This window comes from Micromys minutus (assembly GCF_963924665.1).
Source record: "Micromys minutus genome assembly, chromosome: 7".
NCBI lineage: Eukaryota > Metazoa > Chordata > Mammalia > Rodentia > Muridae > Micromys > Micromys minutus.
This window is the reverse complement of record NC_137976.1, coordinates 6253482-6275802: the sequence shown is the minus strand read 5'-3', so window position 1 is coordinate 6275802 and position 22321 is coordinate 6253482. Positions and strand designations below refer to the sequence as shown.

The 22321-nt window shown below is 46.1% G+C and overlaps 1 protein-coding gene across 1 annotated transcript in view; it reads left to right on the top strand.

Moving 5' to 3' along the window:
* Positions 1 to 22321, top strand: part of HUNK (hormonally up-regulated Neu-associated kinase) — a gene marked incomplete at both ends in the record, with an annotated part of 100467 nt that overhangs the window by 33185 nt on the left and 44961 nt on the right. The window contains one exon of the mRNA XM_080919328.1: positions 9122 to 9414. Coding sequence (XP_080775454.1) covers positions 9122 to 9414 — 293 coding nt within the window. The remainder of the gene's footprint in view (positions 1 to 9121; positions 9415 to 22321) is intronic.

Below are 22321 nucleotides of genomic sequence, written 5' to 3'. Positions count from 1 at the left end.
TTGTGAGCAGGAGGAAGGAGGGAGGGATTCAGTCACTGAAGCAGTGGATGAAGACAACATAGAGTCTCAGAGAGCCCAGGGGACGCTTCTCAGGGAGGTTCAGGCACAGTTACCATCTTAGGGAGTGTGGAATGCAGCATGCCCGCCTTGGGGTATCCTTGGCTCAGTGAGTTCAGTGGCCTGGGAGCTGTAGCTGTGCCAATCCCACCCGCTTCCCTTTGCATGGCTTGAATTTCTTTCCTTTGATCTCTTTATAATCTAAGCTTCCCTGCTGTAGCCATTGGTTTAAACTCTGGGTAATATGGGGGCTGAGTCAGGAAAAATAAAAACAAACCCAAAGGAACAGAAAGGACTGCTGGGCTGATGGGGGTGAGCGTGCAGTGTTTTAGCTATAGTCTTTATGGATTGCTTCAGAGCCAAGAGTGGGGAATGCCCGGAAAGATCTCATGGCCTCTGCCAACGTGTATCGTGAAAGAGAATGGAGATTCCATCTCTTTCACTGGTACTCCATCTTCCTGTAAGACGCCCTGTTTCCTGGGTCCTACTATGTGAATGCTCGGGTTAACCTGGCGTTCTTTTATCACGGCTTACAAGGCAACAGGATCACAAGCAAGGAAGAAGGCAGGCTCTGGGTAAGAATTAGGAGCACCATGCAGGCACCTATGTCTGCAGTCCAGCCCCGCCATGCTAGCTCAGTTTTTTTTTTTTTTTTTCCAATCCAGCAGGATCTAGTTTCTTCTTTCCCACCAGCAGGGTGTGTTTCCAGGGTGATTTGCCCCATAAATTAAAGCCAGAGTGGAGTTTGTACAGAGTCACCCGGGGAAAGTAGCTTCCGAACTCCACAGGGTGGGCGTGGGAGGGCTTCCCAGCCTTGCAGTGGCTGATTATTTTTTTTTTCCCCTTAAAATAGAGTCGAGGTTTTTGCTTTTGCCCAGCGCCAGGTATGTCAGCTGTCGGGGCGATTTGCTCTAATGAGCTCTGTGGTTTCATCTGGAGAAGGAAGTTTCTCCTCACTCATTTTTAATACTGGGAGAGAAGACACTTATCCCCCTCATTTACAAAGAGATGAATTTTAGCTTGCAGCCTCAGTGGGGGAAGGCCAGCAGGGAGCCAGGGGGTCAGGAGCAGTTGTGTTCAACTACATAAACAGCAGCAATTAGTGGGTCCCTGGAAAAGGCAGTCATGCCTGTTTGCTGTCTGGCGTCTCTTTCTCTGGGAATCCGAGCAACACTGAAATTAATTATAAAGGCGGCAAAGGATATTTTCTGCTTCCTGTTAAATGATCCTCCTCGGCACAGGGGCACGTTACAGTCGGATGCATGTGCACACAGGTTCTGGGGGAGAAGGCATGAAGTCAATTGATTTTTTTTTTTTTTTTAAATTTTATTTTTTTTCAGAACTTCCCACTGGGTCTTGCTATTTATGCCAGTGTTCAGCCTTTTTCTACTGAATTCTGGCTGGGGCAGGAGAGGCAGAGCCTCAAGCTTCTTTTCACTTTCTTTTCTTGGCTTCTTTGGGGGTTGGGGAGCTTCTCTTTTGCTGATTTCACGCTGCAGTGGTCACTGGATTGTATTGTGTGTAATGAAGTTTACAAGGACGCTGCTATCAAACCTGTTAGTTTGCTTAGGAGACCTGGAGTGGGCAGGGTAAACAGCCCTGGCTTTTGCTTGAAGTCTAGGTGCAGAGGTTTGGTTTCCCCGAGGCCTCTCGTTGTCCTGCAGTTGGCCGTCTCTTGAGTGTCCTCACATGGCCCCCATTTAACTGTCCTGACAGGGATGATGATGTAGTAACGAGACATCAGTGCCCTCCTTTTGGGGAATCAGATGATTTCAACAATGGTTTCCTCCAGACTGGCTTCTCCCCAAGAGTCTTATGCTGCAAAAAGGAAACACCTGCAAGCAGGTGCCAGCCAGAGGGGAGACTGCACGCATCTGACTACTTGTCAAACCCCTGCAGGAGAGACCTTGAGCTGACACAGGGATGACCCAGGGGTGGTTGGGATACCTCTTGGCCAGGACAGCTTTGCTAGGCATGTCTCTTGACTTGTATTTAAACCTAGCCCTCGTTCAGGGCCTTCCAGATGGGTGTGAAGGTCATGGAACTCTTTGTTTCTTCCCCTTTCTAACGTGGTTGAATTGAATAAATCTCTTTTCTGTGCTCTTTATGGTTGGATTGGTCTATTGAGGATGCTGGCCTAGCTCGTTAGGGCTACCGGGGCCCAGGCTGTGACCCTAAGTGACAAGTGTCTCCTTATGAACTTGTCTCTCTCAGATTGAAGATTCACTCTATTAACCCTGATTTCCCATTGTAAGCCCCGTTTCCCACATACAGTTATGCTAGATACAGCTCATACATTACTCAAGGGACAGGTTCAACCTAAATAAGTTCAACTTTCTAGAATTTTCTCCCTTTAGCCAAGTGCACTTGAACTCGTTCGTTCGTTATTCTGTTCATTCATTCATTGAGTGAGTACCTTTTGTGTGTATGGCAGGAAAAGGGGCCACCTTCTTTCCTAGGCTTGTGGGGTTCACACAGGGCCTGTCTGTAAGGACAGAGGTAGGGGGTTCTGAGTCTACAGGTGGCCTCTCTAAAAGGAAACATTTGCTCAAAGTCTCCTGAGGTTTGGGAATGAGCATCTGGCTAAGGTCTCTGGAGCGGTGTTCCTGTGTCGCCCGAGAAACAGCAGAAGTCAGTTAGTATGGCAGCCAGGGGTGCGGCAGCAGGGGGTGGGGGGCAGATGGAAGTGGTTGAAGTGAGGCTGTGCAGGCAACATTAGGACTTTAGGTTTTCTTCTTGGTAAATGGGGAGTCTGTGTGCGCTCACATGGACCTGGTACTCGTGAGAAGGTAGCAGGTGACTAAGATAAGTCTGAGGCGTAGAAGGGTTACTGGGTTGAGATCTATTCATCCATACAACTATCCGTCCATTCATACATCCACCCTCCCATCCATCTGTTTATCCATCCATCCATCCATCCATCCATCCATTCATCTATCATCTACCCATCTATCTATTCATCCACCCATTTACCCTACCATCTATCCATCCATCCATCCATCCATCCATCCATCCATCCATCCGCCCAAAACTGTTTTGTCTACCCACAGCATTCATCCATGCCCACATTCCATCCTTTCCTCATTCTTAGTTTTTACTGACCCTAAGGACTTTGCTAAGTGCTAGAAGGCCAAACACAAGTTCTGCCTCTCTCTCTCTCTCTCTCTCTCTCTCTCTCTCTCTCTCTCTCTGTGTGTGTGCGTGTGTGTGTGTGGTATTTCAGTCCCCCTTTCCCTCTCTTCCTATCCGTCCCCCAACCTCTCTCTGTGTGTGGCATGGGATTGTTGGGAGGAGAGAGTAACCTGAGTCTTAGAGTGGAGTGTGAGTTGGGAGTGAAGTATGTGTGGGAGGAATTTCCAGGCCAGGGTAAGCAGGGACCAGCACCGGAGAAGAGGATATGATCAGGGCAGTATGACCCAGGTCAGTGTGGTGGTGAGGGGTGGAGGGAGGGGGACTTGGTGATTAATTAGGGATGGAGAGTCAGGGATGGGAGGGAGAGGGGGGAGAAGTGAAGGAGGCTGCCAGTTGGAACAGCCTGTGGATATTGGAAGATATACAGAGGTGACACACAGTGTTGAATGGCCTTTGGGTGATCCACACACAGGAGGGGCTGTGTCCGAGAGAAGAGAATGTAGGTCCAGAGAGAACTGGGATCCTGGGTTATGTTCCTAATGGTGCTAGGGACTTGAACAGTTGCAGAGATGGGGTTTGGATTGCAAGGGCTTCCTGCCTCCTGGTTTTTTTATCTTGAGTAAAAAAAACACAAAAGCTATGACAGGAATCTGGCAACTGACACGTCAAGGGTTCATTTGTCTCTCCAGCATCCTAGGTGCAGGCGTTATAATTCCTTCTCCATCATTCAAACCATCGAGGGAGGCTTGAGAGGCCCAAGCCATGGGTGGCACACAGTTCGATATTCTGAAGTCTTGTGTCCAGCTTGAGTCCTGATCATTGCCAGCACTGAAGCTGTGTTGACTGTGGCAAGCTGAGGACAGGAGAGAGGCTCTGAGAATGGTCTCAGTCTTGGTGGCCCTTGTTCTTACTGTGGGGAACCCTGTAGTAATACATTTGGCGGCCCACTTGTCTGCTCTGGCTCCATAATGGTATTCTATTACATAGACTGTGTAGCTTAAGTAACACACATTTATTTTCCTGTGGTTCTAGAAGGTTAAAAATGAAAAGTTTCACCTCAGGCCTGTCTCCCTTTTTGCCATGACCTCCCATGGCCTTTTCTGTATATAACAAGGAAAGAGATAAAACTTGGCCCTCTATTCTGTTTCCATATGGCCTGGCAATGCTGGGTTAGCATCCTGCCCCTGTGACTTTGCTTTTAATCTCCTCTTTCAAAGCCCTGTCTCCAAATATAGTCACGCTGAAGTTAAGACCTCAACTCACGCATTTAAGGAAGGACGATTTATTTTAGTAATTTCAAACCACTGCAAATGATCTGAACCTCTTCCTACACACAAACTTGAGAAGCCGTGAACCAGCTGTGTCCGATAGCTGTTCCTGGAACAGTATCCGATGAGCTTTAGCCGAATACCTGTTCGTTAGAGCACGGAATTTTAATTTCAGTTCAGCAGATAATATCCATTCAGAAACCAAAGTGCTCTGAATGGAAGTTTTTTTTGGGGGGCTCATTTCTACATTCAAAAGAAATCTAGTTGTTACGGGCCTTTACTCCCTGAGCAGTTAGAGCCTTTCTACATTACAATACAAAGATGCTTTGAAGACGTGAACCTCTGGAAACCCAGCATCCGCAATGAAATTCGTAAAATGTGAGCATTGCTTCTGTGATGTTGAAAGGCATCTTTTTTTCTTTCGGCCACACAGAAGGCTCATTGAATACCCGAGTTTCCCATTCAGGGAGTCGATACATTGTTCTGGATCTAGCCTCAGAAAGATGAGTTTTAAAGACTGTCCAGAATCCAGGAGAAAGAGATGTCTTGAAAATGCTATTAACTCTGGTCCTGTGTAGACAGTCTCAACCAAGTCAATATTGAACGATGAGAGAGACTAGGCTGGTAGACCTTTTTGCTTTGGGGCTGAAAAGCAATACCACTGTGAGGAATTCAAAACACCCGGGGGGTTCGAGCTTCCTGTCTGTGGGCCACAACTGTGGGTCGAGACAGTGTGTGTTGTTCCACTGGCTGTCTGGAGCCAAACTCGGCCGAGCCATTGAGAGGAACGTGGTGGTGATAATGGTATAATGTAAGGAGTACTCACAAGGTGCAGGACACAGTACTAAGTGTTCTGTGCACTAGGGACCACTCAGCTTAGGAAACTGTCACCATTGCTGTGTCCACATATTATTCCTCTTAAAATATACTGCAGAGCCATTGGGGTTGCTTTCTGTCACAGGTCCCTTTCCTCCTGGATATGGAATCTACAAGAGTTCCTTCTGTCTTGTTCTGGAGAGTGACTGGGCCATTCCATGCAAGGCAAAGCCTTCTCGTGTTCCTTTAGATCTTCCTGTTTTATTCCTTTATTTTATTTTACTTTTTTCCCTTTTATTAATTTCAAGGAACTTTCATTCTTCCGTAGTGAGCCCATCTTGTTATTTAAATGAGGTTTTGGTTGTCTTGGGTTAGCCCTGGGTTTGTTCGAACAGGGGAAGAGAAGGGGCAGTGGGGAGATACAGTCTTGTGAGCCACACTCTTTCTCAGTGTGAAAGCTGGTCACAGACCTGCTTCCAGCCTCAGTGCATTAGACCTGTACATGGCTCTGCTGCTCAGCATGGTGGAAATATGGCGTGGTATTTGAAAATTCATCTTCTCACTTTAAAAATTTTTATGTGTATGGCTGTGTGACCTGCACGCATGCCTGTGTACCGTGTGTGCCTGGTGCCGGCAGAGACCAGAAAAGGAGCACATCCCCTGGGTTGTGAGCTGTCATGTAGATACTTAGAATCAAATCTGGAGTCTCTGGAAAGGCAGCCAGCGCCCTTAATCACAGAAACACGTCTAGACCTGAAGTAGACACTTATGTAAAAATTTCAGAGCCTTTACAACTCAGGTCCTTGGTTTCAATGACCTCAGAGAACTGGTTCTCTTGATATTCTTAGATTGTGGACCTAGATGGTTTTCTGATTTTCTCCACACTTCCCAACATGAGAGAACTAAAACATACACACACACACACACACACACACACACACACACACTCACACACACATACACACACTCACACACACACAAACACACTCACACACACACACTCCCATGGTCTAGCACATGCTAAATCTGCTTATTTTACAGGTTTTTTTGGTGACAATTTTGTTTTCTAAAACTCTCCTGCCTAACACAGTTTTCTTTTCCGGTGGAGACCCGTGTCCACCTTTTACCTGGAAGGAAAGAGTATTATAGCAGCGTTTTGCTGCAGATTTCCTGATTCCCATCCTGGTACAAACCCCAGGCCTCTCTGTGTTGATCATTGATTGTGTTTCCCTTAATCCCCATTCAGTTCCTACTGCAGTTGTACACGCGGCTGATTAAATGGTTTTGTGTAATCAGAATGTTGTCCCATGTTTAAGCGTTATCACTGTGGAGCTGAAATGGAAACAAGACCGTCTTTTTGAAGATGGAGAGGGAACTAAAAAGGCAGCCTTCTCTCCTTGAGGAAGCTTTAACCCTTTGGAATGTTCTCACAGGGCTGCTGGGTGACCAGAGCTTGAGAAATAAGACATCCTATGCTGTTGACACACAAGGTTGGTTTCCTGAGCTGCCGTGACAGATTACTGCCAACTTGGCTTGAAACAACAGGAAATTATTCTCCAGTGTCCGAGATCCAAAGTCCAAAATCAGACTCCAAGGGTTCGGGAGATGGAACCCAGATCCTCGACTTATAAGGCAAATACTTTACTGATTACGCTATTTCTCTAGTCTGAGAAACACACACACACACACACACACACACACACACACACACACACGCACGCACGCACGAGCCAGGAAGAACATTTATAAAGCTGTGATGTTAACAACGAGAATAAGTTTCAGATTAACCATAACCAGGATGTAACTTCTGCTCCAGTGGAGGTGAGAATGGGACAGGAAGGTGACCTACTGTGAGGTAAGAGTCTCCTCCAGGGTATATTCGCTTGCTGATCACCCATGGCCTTTGTTTGTTTGCCATTTCTCTGGTATCCAGAGAAATTCCTTGTTAGGAGGAAACTGGTTCTCAGGAAGCCATAGCAGGCCCAGGGGCTCATAGCGGTGCCCTCCTCAGCCATCGCTGTTTATAGTGTAGTGTGAGGTGCAATGGGAACAGGCCCTACATTAGCAATGAGCATCCTAACATCTGAACGAACCTCAGTCTGCTGGATGTGAAGGAGCTCAGGGTGGCTCTTTGAAGCCCTCTCTGGAGCTGGTCTGTCAGGGTTCGGGGACATAAATGATGGGGACGGTGGCTGAAGGATGTAGGATATTGTAGACACACCTCTGACCACACACTGGAGACAGGCTGCACCCTGGGGAGCCTTGGGTAACCATGGTGGCGCTGGTGAGAAAATGTGAGTGAACCCCAAGACATTTTACCCAGAAACCAGGGCTACAGCCTCCTCTATCCACTTTCTAGGTGGAGTGTAGACTGAATTCAGGCAAGGCTGGGACAAAGGTCGTGAAGTTGTGAGAACGTTGATGCTGTAGGCCAGGGTGTATGCTAATGGCCAGAGTTTTGCCAATTTAGATTTGCCTTTGGCATGTACTTTTCCCCATTTTCTCTTTATTCATAGTATCTTTGTAGCTCAGTTGAGGTTTAATTGACAGCTAAAACGTGTGGATGTTTATTGTGCGCCACACAGTGTTTTGATAGGTGTGGGTATTGTAAAGTGATTTCCACCCTCAGGCTCATTACCGTCCAGTCACCCGTTGAGTGGTTCATGTGTGCTGAGTGTGTGAAGTCCACAGTGCGTTTCCATCAACCGCAGCCGCCTTGATGTTCTCAAGGCCTATCAGGAACTATGTCCAGAAGACACTATTTGAGCTGCCTTAGTGTGGAATTGCGCTGGATGCACTGTGTACCGTGGACAGAGCCCAGTCCTTCGAAAAGAAAATATTGAGGAGTGATCGGGAGGCCCCTGGGTTTCTGCTGCACTCAGGGGCTCCAAGCTCTACTCCAGAGGGTCCTTCAGAGGTAGCAGTTCTGGGCACAAGGGAGGCAGCCTGTCTGTGAGCTGAGAGGAAGGACGAACGGACGGGGAGATGAACTGGCATGCTGTTCACAGCTGGTCACACTGAGAGGGTGGGAAAGTGGAGGTGTGCCTCAGGACCTGGAGGGGGAAGAGGTGACCCTCTGAAGGAAAAGGGAGAGCTGAGGGTGGTGCAGATATGCATGGATAGGATCTTCCTTCTGTCTGTCCTCCTTCCTGTGTTTAGGACAAGGACATGTGGAACATCTGTGGGTGGTTGACATGTGCGGCTGGATCTCAGCAGTGGGGTGGGAATTCATCAGAAAGGTGACTTGGCAGGACAAGGAGCCACCACTGGAGACTGGAGACAGTCTGACCTGTACTGTTCTGGTCACGGAGCCACGGAGCTCAGACCAAGTGAACTATCTGTGGGCGGTCCCTCCACGGGCCCTGTTACTGTGCCTAGAACTGAAAAGGGGGTGTGGCTTAGCTGCTTCTGAAGCCGGGGCCTGAGGGTCACCTGAAGGAAGACAGTAGTTCCTATGAGCAAGCGGCAGAGCCCTCAGTTCCAGAAGAAATTGGTGTCTCATCTCTGCCCCCCCCCCCCCCCCCCCCCCGTGGAGAGCTCAGCTGAGTTGTCCAGGTTTGGGTTTGCTTAAGTTGATCTTGCTCCCCACCATGTTCTGGTTTGTTTGCTTTTTCACGTGGTGCTATTTGATGAACTAGTCGATTTTATTCATGGTGTGGGAGATGAAAGGCACAGCTTCACACATCTTAGGCAGGAGTTCCAGCTCCTAAGCTGCTTCAGACCCAGGTCTCCCTTGCTGCAGGGAAAGAGCTCTGTACCCCCCCCCCCCCCCCAGTTCTCGAGAATCCCCGAGGAACGACCTTGGTCTACAGTGTCTGACAACAGCCGAATTTTCTGTTTCACCTTAGGTAGCCATCAAAGTCATCGATAAAAAAAGAGCCAAAAAGGACACGTACGTTACCAAAAACCTGCGCCGAGAGGGGCAGATCCAGCAGATGATCCGCCACCCCAACATCACGCAGCTTCTGGACATCTTAGAGACGGAGAACAGCTACTACCTGGTCATGGAGTTGTGTCCCGGCGGCAACCTCATGCACAAGATCTACGAAAAGAAGAGGCTAGATGAGGCGGAGGCCCGCAGATACATCCGGCAACTCATCTCTGCGGTGGAGCACCTGCACCGGGCCGGGGTGGTCCACAGGTGAGAACCAGGCATGGCAAAGCCGCTGAATCTGTACTGAGCAGACACCCTATGCAAGGTTACCAATTGCAACTCCATTACAATTTTATGGTTTCCTTCAGTGAGTTGTTTTGTGAGTTGGATGAGGGCTCAAACGGTTGAATCTAGAGGTGGAGTGCCTGGGCCTGGGTTTTGCCTCTGCTCTGTAATGGTCCTTTGTTCCTGGGTATGCTACTTCACTCTTCTGGACTCAGTCTCTTCATCTGTGAAATGGGAGTGAAGGTACTTGGCTCTCTGGTGAGCTAGCGTTAGGCAGGGACACTAAAGGTGCTTGGTATGGAGTAAGTGCGAGGCATGTGTTACGGTTGTTTCTATCATTTCTAAAGGAAGTGACCTTAGCGTTACTTCCTGTTGTGATAATAAAATGCCATGACCAAGGCAACTTAAAGGAGAAAGGCTCAAATTTTTAGGATACATTTCTTCACGACGGGGCCATCAAAGGTGGCAGGAGCTGGAAACAGCTAAACGTTATGGCCTTCCCAGTGGAGAGCAGAGAGCAGAGAGTGCTGGCAGTTTAGTAGTTAGCTCACCTTCCCACACTTACACAGCCTAGGGAATGAATCCGACCTCAGTGGGCTGGGTCTTCCCACCAATCAGGACACTCCCTCACTGAGACGTTTACTCAGATGGTTCTAGATTGTGTCAAGTTGACAATTGAAGACAAAAACACATCGTGTAGAGTATGAACATTTCAAAGAATAAACAAAAGTATCGTTCAGAAACAAATAGTAAGTATACAGAGCAAAACAGAATGAAACCACAGAACTCACACGCCACGAGCAAGGGCCTCTTACAGCCCCTATAGATGTGGAACTCACCCGCACACATGCTCTGCATCACTCCCACATAGACACATGTGTGCATAATTAAAAATAAAATCTTAGCAAGAGTGCTGGATGTAGTGCTACATGGAAGGCACAGGCAGGTGGGTCTTTGAGGCCAGCCTGGTTCACACTCTGAGTTCCAGGACAGCCTGGTTCACACTCTGAGCTTGTCTTGAAAGAAAAAACAAAACCAAAAACCAAAAAACAAACAAAAAACAAAAACAAAGAAACCCCAAAAAACCAAACCATAGCAAAACAAAACCAAAATCAAGATGGAAAATGCGCATGTATATATTTTTAAATGCACACATGTGCCTTTAAATGTGTGTTTAAACATTGCAAAACTGAGACATACAGTTCACAATATAAAATACACAGCTTCTTTGTATTAAGTGTATTCAGAGTCCTGCAACTATCCCTACATCCCTTTTTGGATTTGTTCTTTTTTTTTTTTTTTTTTTTTTAAATTATTTATTATATATGAGTACACTGTAGTGTCTTCAGACATACCAGAAGTGGGCATTATATCTCATTACAGATGGTTGTGAGCCACCATGTAGTTGCTGGGATTTGAACTCAGCACCCCTGGAAGAGCAGTCAGTGGATTTGTTCTTATTCCTCACAAAGCAGCCTTTCCTATGACAGCCATTCAGCCTTCTTCCCTTCCAGCACCTCCTGCTATTTATCCACTGCCTGTCTCTGTGGATTTGCCTAGTTTAGATATTTCACAGCAACAGAGCCATAACATATGTGGTCTTTTGCTGCTGGCATCATATGCAGCATAGTTTTTTAGATACCACCATGTCAGAGCTTGTATTGGTTTTATCTTCTTCAAAGGTAAGTAATATTTCAGTGTGTGGATATACCACAGTCTATTATTCTCTCTATCTGCTAATGGACATTTTGGTGGCTTTCAGCTTTGGGACCATCATGAATAATGCTTTGGCAAGTCTTTATCTGTGTCTGCTGCTCCTGGAGAATTCTTCTATGCAGGGAATCTAGTGGGTCAAGTGTCACTGCTTTGCAGAAGCGCATATTTTCTTAGCATTCATCTTGAATGCCACCTCTTACATTTTTGAAAGTTGTTCCTGTCTAAATCCCAGGGTTACTGCAGGGATGTCCTATTACTTAAGGGTTTTCTGGGCAGGCTGGGACTCATCCATTCCTATCCCTCCCTGCAGAGGTGAGAATCCACTCCATGCATGCAGCCTTAGTCACACATTGTCACTAAGGAAGGGAATTCATAAGTTTGCAGTGAGTGACACTATTTCTAGCTTGTGTGCCCTGCCGTGTCATTCCCTGGCTGTATAAGGAAATGAGGTTTAAGGGTGCCTGGTTCCTTTGTTTGACAGGGGCAAAGACATTGTGACTGAATCAGCTTGTATTACAGACTCTGGGTCACAGCAGGAAATGCAAGCAGGGTGCAAGTGGCTGAAGGCTTCTTGGGACTTGGTGTTTTTTCCCAGGATTCCATGCTATCAAAAGATAAGACAAGTGACAGGTGACAAGCTTCTCAGGATCAGAGGACAACAAAGAAAGTCCTAGCAAGCCCTATGAGGTGCACATGAATCTCCCCCGCAGGAAATTCTCAGCAGCCCCTAAAGCAATTTTAACAAAATCCGGTCCCTCAGTGCAATTACTGTCAGAATGTCAAAGGAAGGAATTTAATAATGTTTTGATAGCAGAGACAGGATGCTTAAAAAAAAAAAAAACCCTCTCATCTGTAGCTTTCTCCTTCTTCCCCTTTCTCCTTGGAAATAGTTTTGTAATCCAATGCTGGTGAGGACTCCGGCCCTTTAAAGTTAGGAAAGAGAAAGCAGAAAGATAGACAAATATAGCTTGCTTTTTCTCTTTGGAAGTCGTGTGTGTGTGTGTGTGTGTGTGTGTGTGTGTGTGTACACAAGTATGTGTGTGTTTGTAAGCATGTGCATATGTGTGAGAGCATGTATGTGTGTTTGTGAGCGTGTGTGCACCTGTGTGTGTGTGCATGTGTGTCTGTGTGTGTGTGTAGGCGCACATGTATGTGTGCAGGCTAGAGGTTGACATTGGGTCTTTTTCAGTTGCTTTTCTTCTTGTTTTTGACACAGTCTCTCACCCAGCCTTGAATTCACTGATTAGGTTAGATTGGCTGGCCTTTTGTTTCTTCTTCCGAGGTGCTGTGATTTCAGACAGGCTGCACCTCTGTGCCTGGTTTTTATGTGGGGATTGGGAGTCTGAACCTAGGTTCTTATGCATGTATAACAAACATGCTAGTGACTTGGCTATTTCTTCAGGCCCCTGGAAGTCATGTTAGAATGTGTCACATGGATGTGGTGGATGGGTTGTTGAGACAACCATTAAAATATTTCTTATCTTATATTCACAGGTGGCTTTTCTCATTCAAAGGTCTTGGCTTTCAAAAACTCCACAGAACTGACTTTTAATGTTTTTTTTAAATTTTTTTTTTTTTTAATTTAGGGGCCCTCGGCATATTTTTGCTTGTCACTTCTTTGCTCCTCTTTTTACCCTAGTGGTGGAGAATTCTCCTTTTCATGTGCTCATGGAGGGGTAAAGTTCATAAATTATTTTGAGGTTAGAGTTTTCAAATGAAGGAGAGAAGTTAGCATTTCAGAGCGGGCCCGGAGTCTCTGGTGGAAAGACTTGTGAGCGAATGGATTGAACCATATGCAAAAGCTGCGCCGCTGGCGGTGCAGACGCTGGGCTCTTGGTTCTTGTGCTGCAGGATGCTATGGGCTCTGAGTTCTGAGGATTCAGATTGGGTCCTCATACTGTGCTTCACCGGAGGAGCCACTGCCCAGCCCCCAGCTGGTTTTCTTCACCGCCTCTAAAAATGCTAAATGCTCTCCCCTTAGGATGCCGGCATCAGACAATTCACCTGCTGTACACAGAGCTTGACTCTTAACCTGAACACTGTGAGACTCATCTGGTCATTCAAAGTAACAGATTCCAATCAAAGTCCATGGACACAGCATTCCAGAGCATCACAGGGCTGTCCCTAAGCAAGAAGAGACAAGCCACAGGCCTGGCGGACCAGAAGAAAGGGCTCCATGATCAAAGGAGAGCTGCAGCCTGTGCTTAGACAAGTGTTAGCACCTCCCTGCCCGGTGCCTTGACCCTCCTCATTCATCAACTGTGGAGAGGTGTCCCCCCCACTGAGGGGAAGGCAGTGGAAAAGAGAGGCCCTTTGTTCTCTTGTGGCTAACAAGAGGCAGGCACCACCTGGGAAGGTTGCGTAAATTCTTTTAACTTTTACGAGTTGTTTCTCAGCAGAGGAAAAGGGTAGGCAGGTGAGAGGTGGCATTTGGTTTGCTCCCATCCCGGAACTGCAGGGGATCCCAGGGCCTTCGGTAGGGAGCAAATGTCTGTCTGCAGCTACTGGCTAGAGCAAAGGTTGTGTGTGTTTGAAAAACAGTCCCAAATGGTGGGCCGTACCTCTCTATACTGTCTCCACTGCTTAGAGCCCTTGAGGCCAGGCACCGTGGTTATGTCCCTGCAAAGCACCTATCTGCTTCCTACACTCATGGTTCTGGGTACTTTTTGCCTGGTCTTTCTCTGCTGCCCAGGCCATGGCTCAGACCTGAACTCTAAGACAATGGATGTTGTCCCAGGGGTCTGGGAAGGAAAATGGAATGAACTCAAGTTGTTATGAAAAACATAAAGAGAGTGGGGATGTGTTCTATGAGGTGTGGGGGAGGGGGTGCCTCCGGAAGGCCCATGTTGGGCATCCCTTCCCTCTGAGGGACCAGCCACACCACTAACTAGAGTTTATTCAGGGCACGGGGAAGGGAATTAAGAGGGAAGTAGAGAGAAGGGGGGAAGGGAGAGGTGGGGAGGGGAGGAGAGGCGAAGAGGCCGCCATGAGCACGTGTAGAGGTGGGGGAAGGGAATGGGGAGAAAAGGGACAAGAAGGCAAGAGCCAGAGAGTGAGGAGGACAAACAGTTCCTTTTATAGTGCCATGCACACCTGGCTGTTGCTAGGTGACTGTGGGGTGGAGTTTAGACAGAATGCTAACATTACACTAGTATCAGCTTTCTGTATTGGGTTAGTACTTTTCTAGGAGCAGTCCCAAGTTCTTTCTGGAATATTCCATAGTCTTCCCAGGATTTTGCTTGGGGAAGGGGGTGGTTCTTGGTTCATTTAGTGTGACTTTATTATTTTTTTTAGCTGATTGGCAACTTGCTTGTTCAACATTGGAGGAAATAAAATTTTCATTTAAAATAATCAGATTTACAAATCCCTTGGCCTTGGTGCCGTGCTTTTAAGGTACGACCTAACCAAAAAGACTCCAGCTCACTACAAAGTGCTTGTTGCCTTGGGGAACCAGAAGCTTCCTCACTCTTAGTTCTAGCTTATTACTGACATATACCTGTAGCTGTCCCCACAGGCAAACCTTCTCCCCCAGAATGAACCTTTCTCTCGCTCTACCGGATCCCGTTTGTTTGAGAGGATCACACCCTTCATATTGATTGTTAGTGCCAAATTGTTTGTCGTAGTCTTTTCTGGAGCTGTACCCCTTCCACATTATCATATGTATGCATGTGTGTGTGTGTAGTGTATGTATGTAAGTATGTAGGTATGTATGTATGTATGTGCTGGGCATGAAACCCTGCTCACAGTCCCCAAATCTTTAAGGTGACCCATGTGATATTAGAATCTTCAACGTGACTTTCTACTCCAGCTTCTGTTTTTATAACTGGTACGTCTTGTGTCCTCTGAAGTGCTCCCTCAGGACGGCCTATTTCCAACTCTGCCGATAGCCTTGACTAAGAGTCTCTCGGAGCTGCAGGCGGTTGTGAGGCTCCTCGTGTGGGTGCTGGGAACCCATCTCGGGTCCTCTGAGAGAGGGCTCTTCACCTCTGAGCCATCTCTCCAACCCCGAAGGATTCCATTTGTTTTTTGTTTTGTTTTAAAGGGAGAATAAACCACTCAGGAGCTTGGGTGTCTTGCTTGGCAAGTGGGTTAGCGAGAGCAAGAGGAGCCCAGCCCCCACCCCACTCATTTTCCAGACCACCTTCTCTGTTGCCTGTCTGCTCAGCCCCTCACTCTGAGGAGGCGCTACTCTTCCGTGTCTCAGGTCCCCCACTGCCTTGAATTCTGGCTGTGTCAGCACATTGCATTGCTATTCTTCACTTTCGTTTAAGATCTCTTCCCTGAGTAGCTCCCTGGCACTTCTCCTGAATTCCTACCACTCAGTGTAGACCTCAACTTTGTCCCAGGCTCAGTCTGCTAAAGGTTGGGACAGAGATCTCCTTAATCCCAGGATCCTGGGAGCAAGTCCTCCCTCACCCCCAACACACATTTACACACTCATATCTTTTCTGTCCACACTGCCATGAACGTGATCTCATGTACCTGCATGCATGTGATGCATTCACACTTTCACGTACTAGGACACATGTATGTGTGTACATGCATGTATATGTACCCCATGTGTGCTTGTTTTCTTCCACGGGCATGCACACATGTACATGTAATGCTGTCATGTGTGTGTATGTGCACTTGTACACTCAAGCACACAGTGGACACATGCATGCTCGCATCTACACCTGCTACCCCTCCTATGTGTCCCCTTGTCCTATGAGATTTGTGTAATCGACCTTACCCAATCAGCACCCGAATGTCTATAACAGGTGTCCTTTCTGGCTCTTTGTCACACTTGTCTGTCTAGGAAGGCAATAGCTGGAATTTCTTATAGTCAGTCCCCCCAAATTCAAGATTACTATCTTTCCCAAAAACTCCACGGAAAGTCTGAGTGGGTGGGAAAGAATCTTGGGGTAAGCTTTTAATGGTTAGGGATGACTTATTCTTTGAAAGGGGCTGAGGACAAAGGTCCCATTGGCAGGTGAGCCTTCCTGAGTCCACTACGCATCTCAGTGAACCTCACCACTCACTTCAGCATGAGACATGGCCTGTGGCAGTTTCTCCCTGGAGCTGACCAACCAGACAGGTCCAGGGCCTTTTGTTTGCCTGTTTCTGTGTTTGTCTGGTGGCCTCCTCCTTGGCTCTCCCTGCGCCTTGAGAAAAGGCAGCTCTGGCCCGCCATCCCTGTCCCAGAAACCCGTCTCTGCTTCACATGAACAGCCTGCCCGTCCTCCATCTTACTTTTCCTAACTGGCCCCACCCCTATATAGTACAAAAGGTTTCAATGGCTTTTTAAAATGGTGAGGCTTTCATGGGTAAATGGGGTGTGTAAAGGTCCAATCAGGGTAGTTAGCAATCGCAGGTTCAGACTTCCTTTCCCTGTGGGGAGGAGACTCCAAAGCTTGCCTGGTCATTTTCTTGTCCACACTAGGGTGTTGTCAACTGTAGCCACCCTGCCACTCTGTACCTGAATTGCTGACCTCTCTCAGCCCTCCTTCCTCAGCCCTTCTCAGATTCCGGCAGCCACTGTCCTGCATCCTACTTAGGGGAAACCTCATCTTTTGCATCCACAGATGTCTGGGAACATATAATGTTTCCCTTCCAGTGTTTGGCTTATGTCACTTAACACACTCTCCTCGGTTACAGATCCAAAGTAAAAACAGTGAGCAGTCAGTGAATGACCCGTACTGCCTAGTTACCCATCTAAGGTGACAGACAAAACAGTGTGGCCGTAGACCCAATGGCACTCTATTGTGACAACATGGCTGAGCCTGAGGACACGTTTATCGAAATAAGCCTTCCCCCTCTTCGAAGCCCTGTAGTCCAGAGAAAGTGACTTTCATGAACTAGCCCCGAGCTTCAGGTTCGCCTGGCTTGAGGAAGTGAGCCTGTTTATGTTTTATTAACGTTGTAAGGTGGAAGGAAGGTCTCCCTCATTTGCCCTCAGATTAAAAAAGTGACACATCCAGTCAGGGACCACTAACATGTAAGCAAGCCTTCCATGACCTGTCTGTCTGCGGTTGGAACCTCTCTTCCCATGGAGTAAGCCTGGCATATAACACAGCCAAGCATTCAAATCTTATGATGGGTCTAGAGGAGGTGCCAAGATTACACTTGGCCCACAGGAGTCTGACAGAGCTGCTTTTCTGGACAGTGCCAGGAATTTTTAGCAGGCATATTATAACACAAATGCAAAAGCCTTATGAATAAATTTACCCTCGTTTTTTTTTTATTCAAGAATATGCCTTGATTTTGTGATTTCTCAGGATCATCTGTGGCCTCTTTGGTTACGGCTAGGCAGCCGGACAGTAACTGAGTGGTCCATTGTTCAGAACAGACTTGCATAATAATGTCAGGTAATGAAGGCTGCGCCTCAGTGAACACCTGAGGGAGGCCTAGCATGTTCCTAACACAAAAGCATAAAGGCTACTTTGAAAAGATCGACTTAGTTTGTAGAAAAATTGCACAGAAACCCCAAGGTCTCCATCCACCTTCTCTTCCTTTCCTCTCCCCTCCCCTTCCCCTCTCTTCTGACTACTTACAGATTCCGGGTACCCATGGCACCCTTGTTTTAGTTGGGGTACACAGACATCAGCGTTAACTAGAGGCTGTAGCTGACATTAGTGTGCACTGCAGTGTACATTTCTGTGTCCCCTGGGAGATCTGTGATATTCTGGATACACCAGCACAGCTCCACAAAGAGCCATCATCTGACCACCAGCCTCATCCCTCTCACCCAGTCTTCCAGATGCTCCTGTCTCTGATGTGAAATAACCTATCGTATTTGCATGGAACCCTTGGATGTCTATGGATTACTTATAATAACGCCCAAACCAATGCAAACACCATGGTAATCTTCCACTCCTCTCTCTACGGCGAGGAAAGGGTCTGTGTACTCTGCACAAGAAATCTTCCTACCCACCCCTCCCCCATACATTTTGGATGTAAGCCTGGAGATTGTGTGAATATGGTGGACTTGCTGTAGCCAGGTAAAAACAATATTTGAATATTAGACATTAAGTCAGGGGTGGTAATATGTGTTTATAATCCTACCCTTAGTCAGCTGAGGCAGGAGCATTGCCCGAAGTCTAAGGTCAGATTGAAAGCTACATAGTAAGACACTGTCCTACCCCCAAACCTCCCACTCCACTCCATCTCAAAGATAAAAAACCAGGCTTCCCCCAAAATTAGATGGTGGGGCCCTTTGTCTCAAGAATCCTCGGGGAAAACAGTCTTTGTTCAAAGCAGGTGGTGGGAATCATGTCCAGAAAGGGTTAATGCTTTTGCCACCTTGGTGAGCAAGTTAACTCAGCACAGAAGGACCTCATCTCCCTGCCATCCTGGTAGTGAAACTGGAGCTTACTGGAATCCTCTAGAAACCTGAACAAGGGTATAATCTGGGTCTGTTCTATCCATGTCTCCTGAGGACCGGAGTTGATCTTACTCTCTGTTTACTGAATAATTGTATTTCATACGCCTCTAGGTTTTATTAACTTTCCCTGGGTTATGCAGTTGCTTTTTTTCCCCCTGTACCTGCCCAAATTGTTGCCATTTCTTCTCTTAGGCATTCACGGCCCCAGAGTTACTCAGCTTTGGTTTATTATTCGTAGCAATTACTGTTTTTTTTTTTTTTTTTAACCCTGACTCTTTATGCTGTTTATCTGCACATATTTGTTTTGAACATTTTTTTCCCTTTAGTGCCCAACTGTGACTTCCATTAGGCAAGGAGGCCTAATTTCACTTGATGCAAACTACAGCTTTGCCTTAGACTGAGATTGTGCCGGGCCGTGTGGTTTTTGCACAGAATCACACTTTGGGCTGATCTTAAAACAAAACAAAAACTGTCTTTTATTTGCCTACCAGTTGGAATTACCGTAAATGCTTCAGTAAAAGTTAAACGTATGTAAAGTCTTAATTATTTCTGGGGAAGAAACCATCCCTTGCAGAAGCCATGTTGTTTTCCCCAACTGAGCTGTAGGGAGAGGACACAGGACCCTCAGAGTCACCGGTGACTTCAGGGCTCTAGTAGTCATCCTAGGAATCTGATAGAAAGGGAGACGAAGACCGTGAACAGGACATTCATCACAACTTCGGGAAGAATGGCTTTCAGTTGAGACAACCTAAGAGATAACATTGAAAGGGATTGTTGGGTGGTTAATTTATAAAGATTTTAAATGCGTGCTTATGGGTTAAGGTTGCAAGCCAGTGTTAACATACACAGATATACATCTATACAGTGTTAGCCTGTGTCACGGCTCAGTGGGAGAGTGGGAGGACCCAGGCTCGGGTGTGAGCAGTAGGAAAAAAGGAAAGCAAATTGTTACATTGTAATTGTCTACTTCAGAAAGAGTTACATTGTAAATGTCTATCATGTTGACCCAGGGTATCCCGATTCTACCTTGACAAATGGTAGAGAAACTGTTTCATGAAATGTGAGGTGTGTGTGTGTGTGTGTGTGTGTGTGTGTGTGTGTGCGCGCGTGTGTGTGTGTGTGATAATTCTAAAGTTAGGGCTGGATGTGGTAGCTGAAAGGAAAAGTCACTGAAAAAAAAAGTCACAGGGCACCAATGTTGTAAAAAGATGATGTCCCGGTTTCAGCACCAATGTTAGGGGAAGGATGAAGAGAGTTGGGGGCATGGCCCATGGAGGTGCGGGGAGGCCTGGGGGCAAGGGAGTTGCCTCTGGGGGGCCCATGTTAAGAATCCCTTCCCCCTGAGGGACCAGCCACACAACAGTATAGTACAGAATAGAGTTTATTCAGGTCATGGGAGAGTTAAGAGGGTAGTACAGGCAGAGAGAGAGCGAGAGAGAGAGCGAGAGAGAGAGAGAGAGAGAGAGAGAGAGAGAGAGAGAGAGAGAGAGAGAGAGAGGAATAGAGGAATAGAGGCTGGCCATGAGCATGTGGGGGGGGCAGGGAAGGGGAAGAGGAGGGGGAACGGGGAGAACACAGCTGCAAGAGGCCAAGAGGCCTAGAGAGGCAAGAGAGAGAGGAGGGGGCAAGCAGCCCCTTTTATAGTGTCAGGTCACTGGGGCTATACCTGGTTACTGCCAGGTAATTGCGGGGTGGGGTTTATAAAATCTCAAAAAAGAAGAGTTCTCAGTCAGCCAGAGCTACAGTGGATTGTGTGAACGTTTTTTAGTATATTGTCTTTTGTTTCTGTGGTGCTGTATCTGCTTGAATCCAAGGCTTCACGAAACTTTATAGTCTGAGGTGATATTGCAACTTCAAAGCTAAATAGTAGCCAGAGAGACTCAGTGGTTCCACCTGTTCCTGAAAATTTACGTACGTGTTTTCTAAAACCCCGATTCAAAGGGATGAGACCCATCAATGGGAATGCTGGTGGGGTTGCATTACATTTAAGGTGACTTCATATTTAGATATGTGTGGTGCTGCTTGAAAGCAGTTTCTAAGTGGACTGTGCATTTTCTGCTCAAGCAGAAGATACACTGTATCTCCCCAGCATTCAGAGGAGATAATATATAATATAATATATGATATAATATACAATATACAATATATAATATGTAATATAACACATAATATATAATATACAATATGCAATATACAATATAATATATAACATATAATATATAATATACAATATACAATATAATATATAATAATATACAATATACAATATACAATATACAATATACAATATACAATATACAATATAATATATAATATATAATATATAATATAATATATAATATATAATATATAATATATAATATATAATATATAATATAATATATAATATATAATATATAATATATAATATATAATATATAATATATAATATATAATATATAATAAACATATAATATATACTATATACTATGTACTATATACTATATACTATATACTATATAATGTAATATGTAATATAATATATAATATCATATGTAATATAATATAACATATAACATATAACACATAACATATAGTATATAATATATAGTGTAGTGTGTAGCATGTAGCATGTAGTATGTAACACGTAGCATGTAACATGTAACATAACCTATAATATATAATAAATATATATGTAATATGTAATGTATAATATATTATATAAATTCTCTGCCTGGATGTTAATACAGCCTTCATCTACGTCAGGTCCCAGGCCTCCCTGCAGTCTTCTGGTTTTGTGTCCACTGGACATTTTTTCCTTGACTTCCCATTCTGAAACCCACCCTCAGGTGCTCTAAAAAAGATGTCTTCTAGCTCCTTCCTGCCCAGTCCTGCTGCAAATGGCTGTCCTCCTCAGGGAGCCTGTGTACACTGATGTGATTTGTTTTTTTTTTTTTTTTTTTCTCTCCATTTTTTGACCTGTCCCTGGATGGTCTGGTACCTTTCTCGAGCTTCATCTCTTTCTCATACTAAGCTGAGAACTGGTTGCTGACAGGCCAGATCTGCTGGGGAGTGTATCCAGGCATTACGCACATCAGGCAGCTGCCACAGCTCCAGAGCTCAGATGATCTCTTTGGTAATCTGGCTTCCTTCTGTGTTAGCTACGGACTCACCTGCAATGCACAAGGATTCCACGGTGCAACTGAGAGAAAGGCAGGCCTGTTCCCTGTAGGAGCTTACAGCCAGCTAGCACAGCGCTCCGGTGTCCCGCCTGCACAGCTGGCTCTGCTTGCTCTGAGTGACAGCGTCTACTGTCAGAGGATCTCCTCCCTTCTGCAGACCCAAGTTCCTTTCTTCTGTCAGGTTAACATTCAGGCACAACAGCAGGGGTTAGGATGCCAACATCTGTGGAATCCATTATTCCACCTGTGATCACATCTGTTTGCTAAGTAGATGAAAATGTTATCATCTGTCGAGTGCTGTGACAGTTACTCGGAAAGGAAGGCCTGTGGAAGTTGTAGAAAGGACCAATTAAATCTGCGTTCCATTTTTATTGATTTTATTTTATACTTACTTTATTGATGTGAGGTGTGGGAGGGAGGACTGTAGCACATGTGCAAAGGCCACATGTGCTTGCCAGAATTGGTTAGATCTCTCCTTCCACCATGTGGGTATTGGGGATTGAACTCAGGTCATCAAGCTTGGTTGCAAGCTCCTTTACCTGCTTAGCCCTCTTGTCCTATTTTAAATGCTTCCTCAGACCCACTGGTGACTGGGATTGCTGTAGTTCACACTGTCACAGACCCCGTCTTTCTATTCTGTGAGACTCAG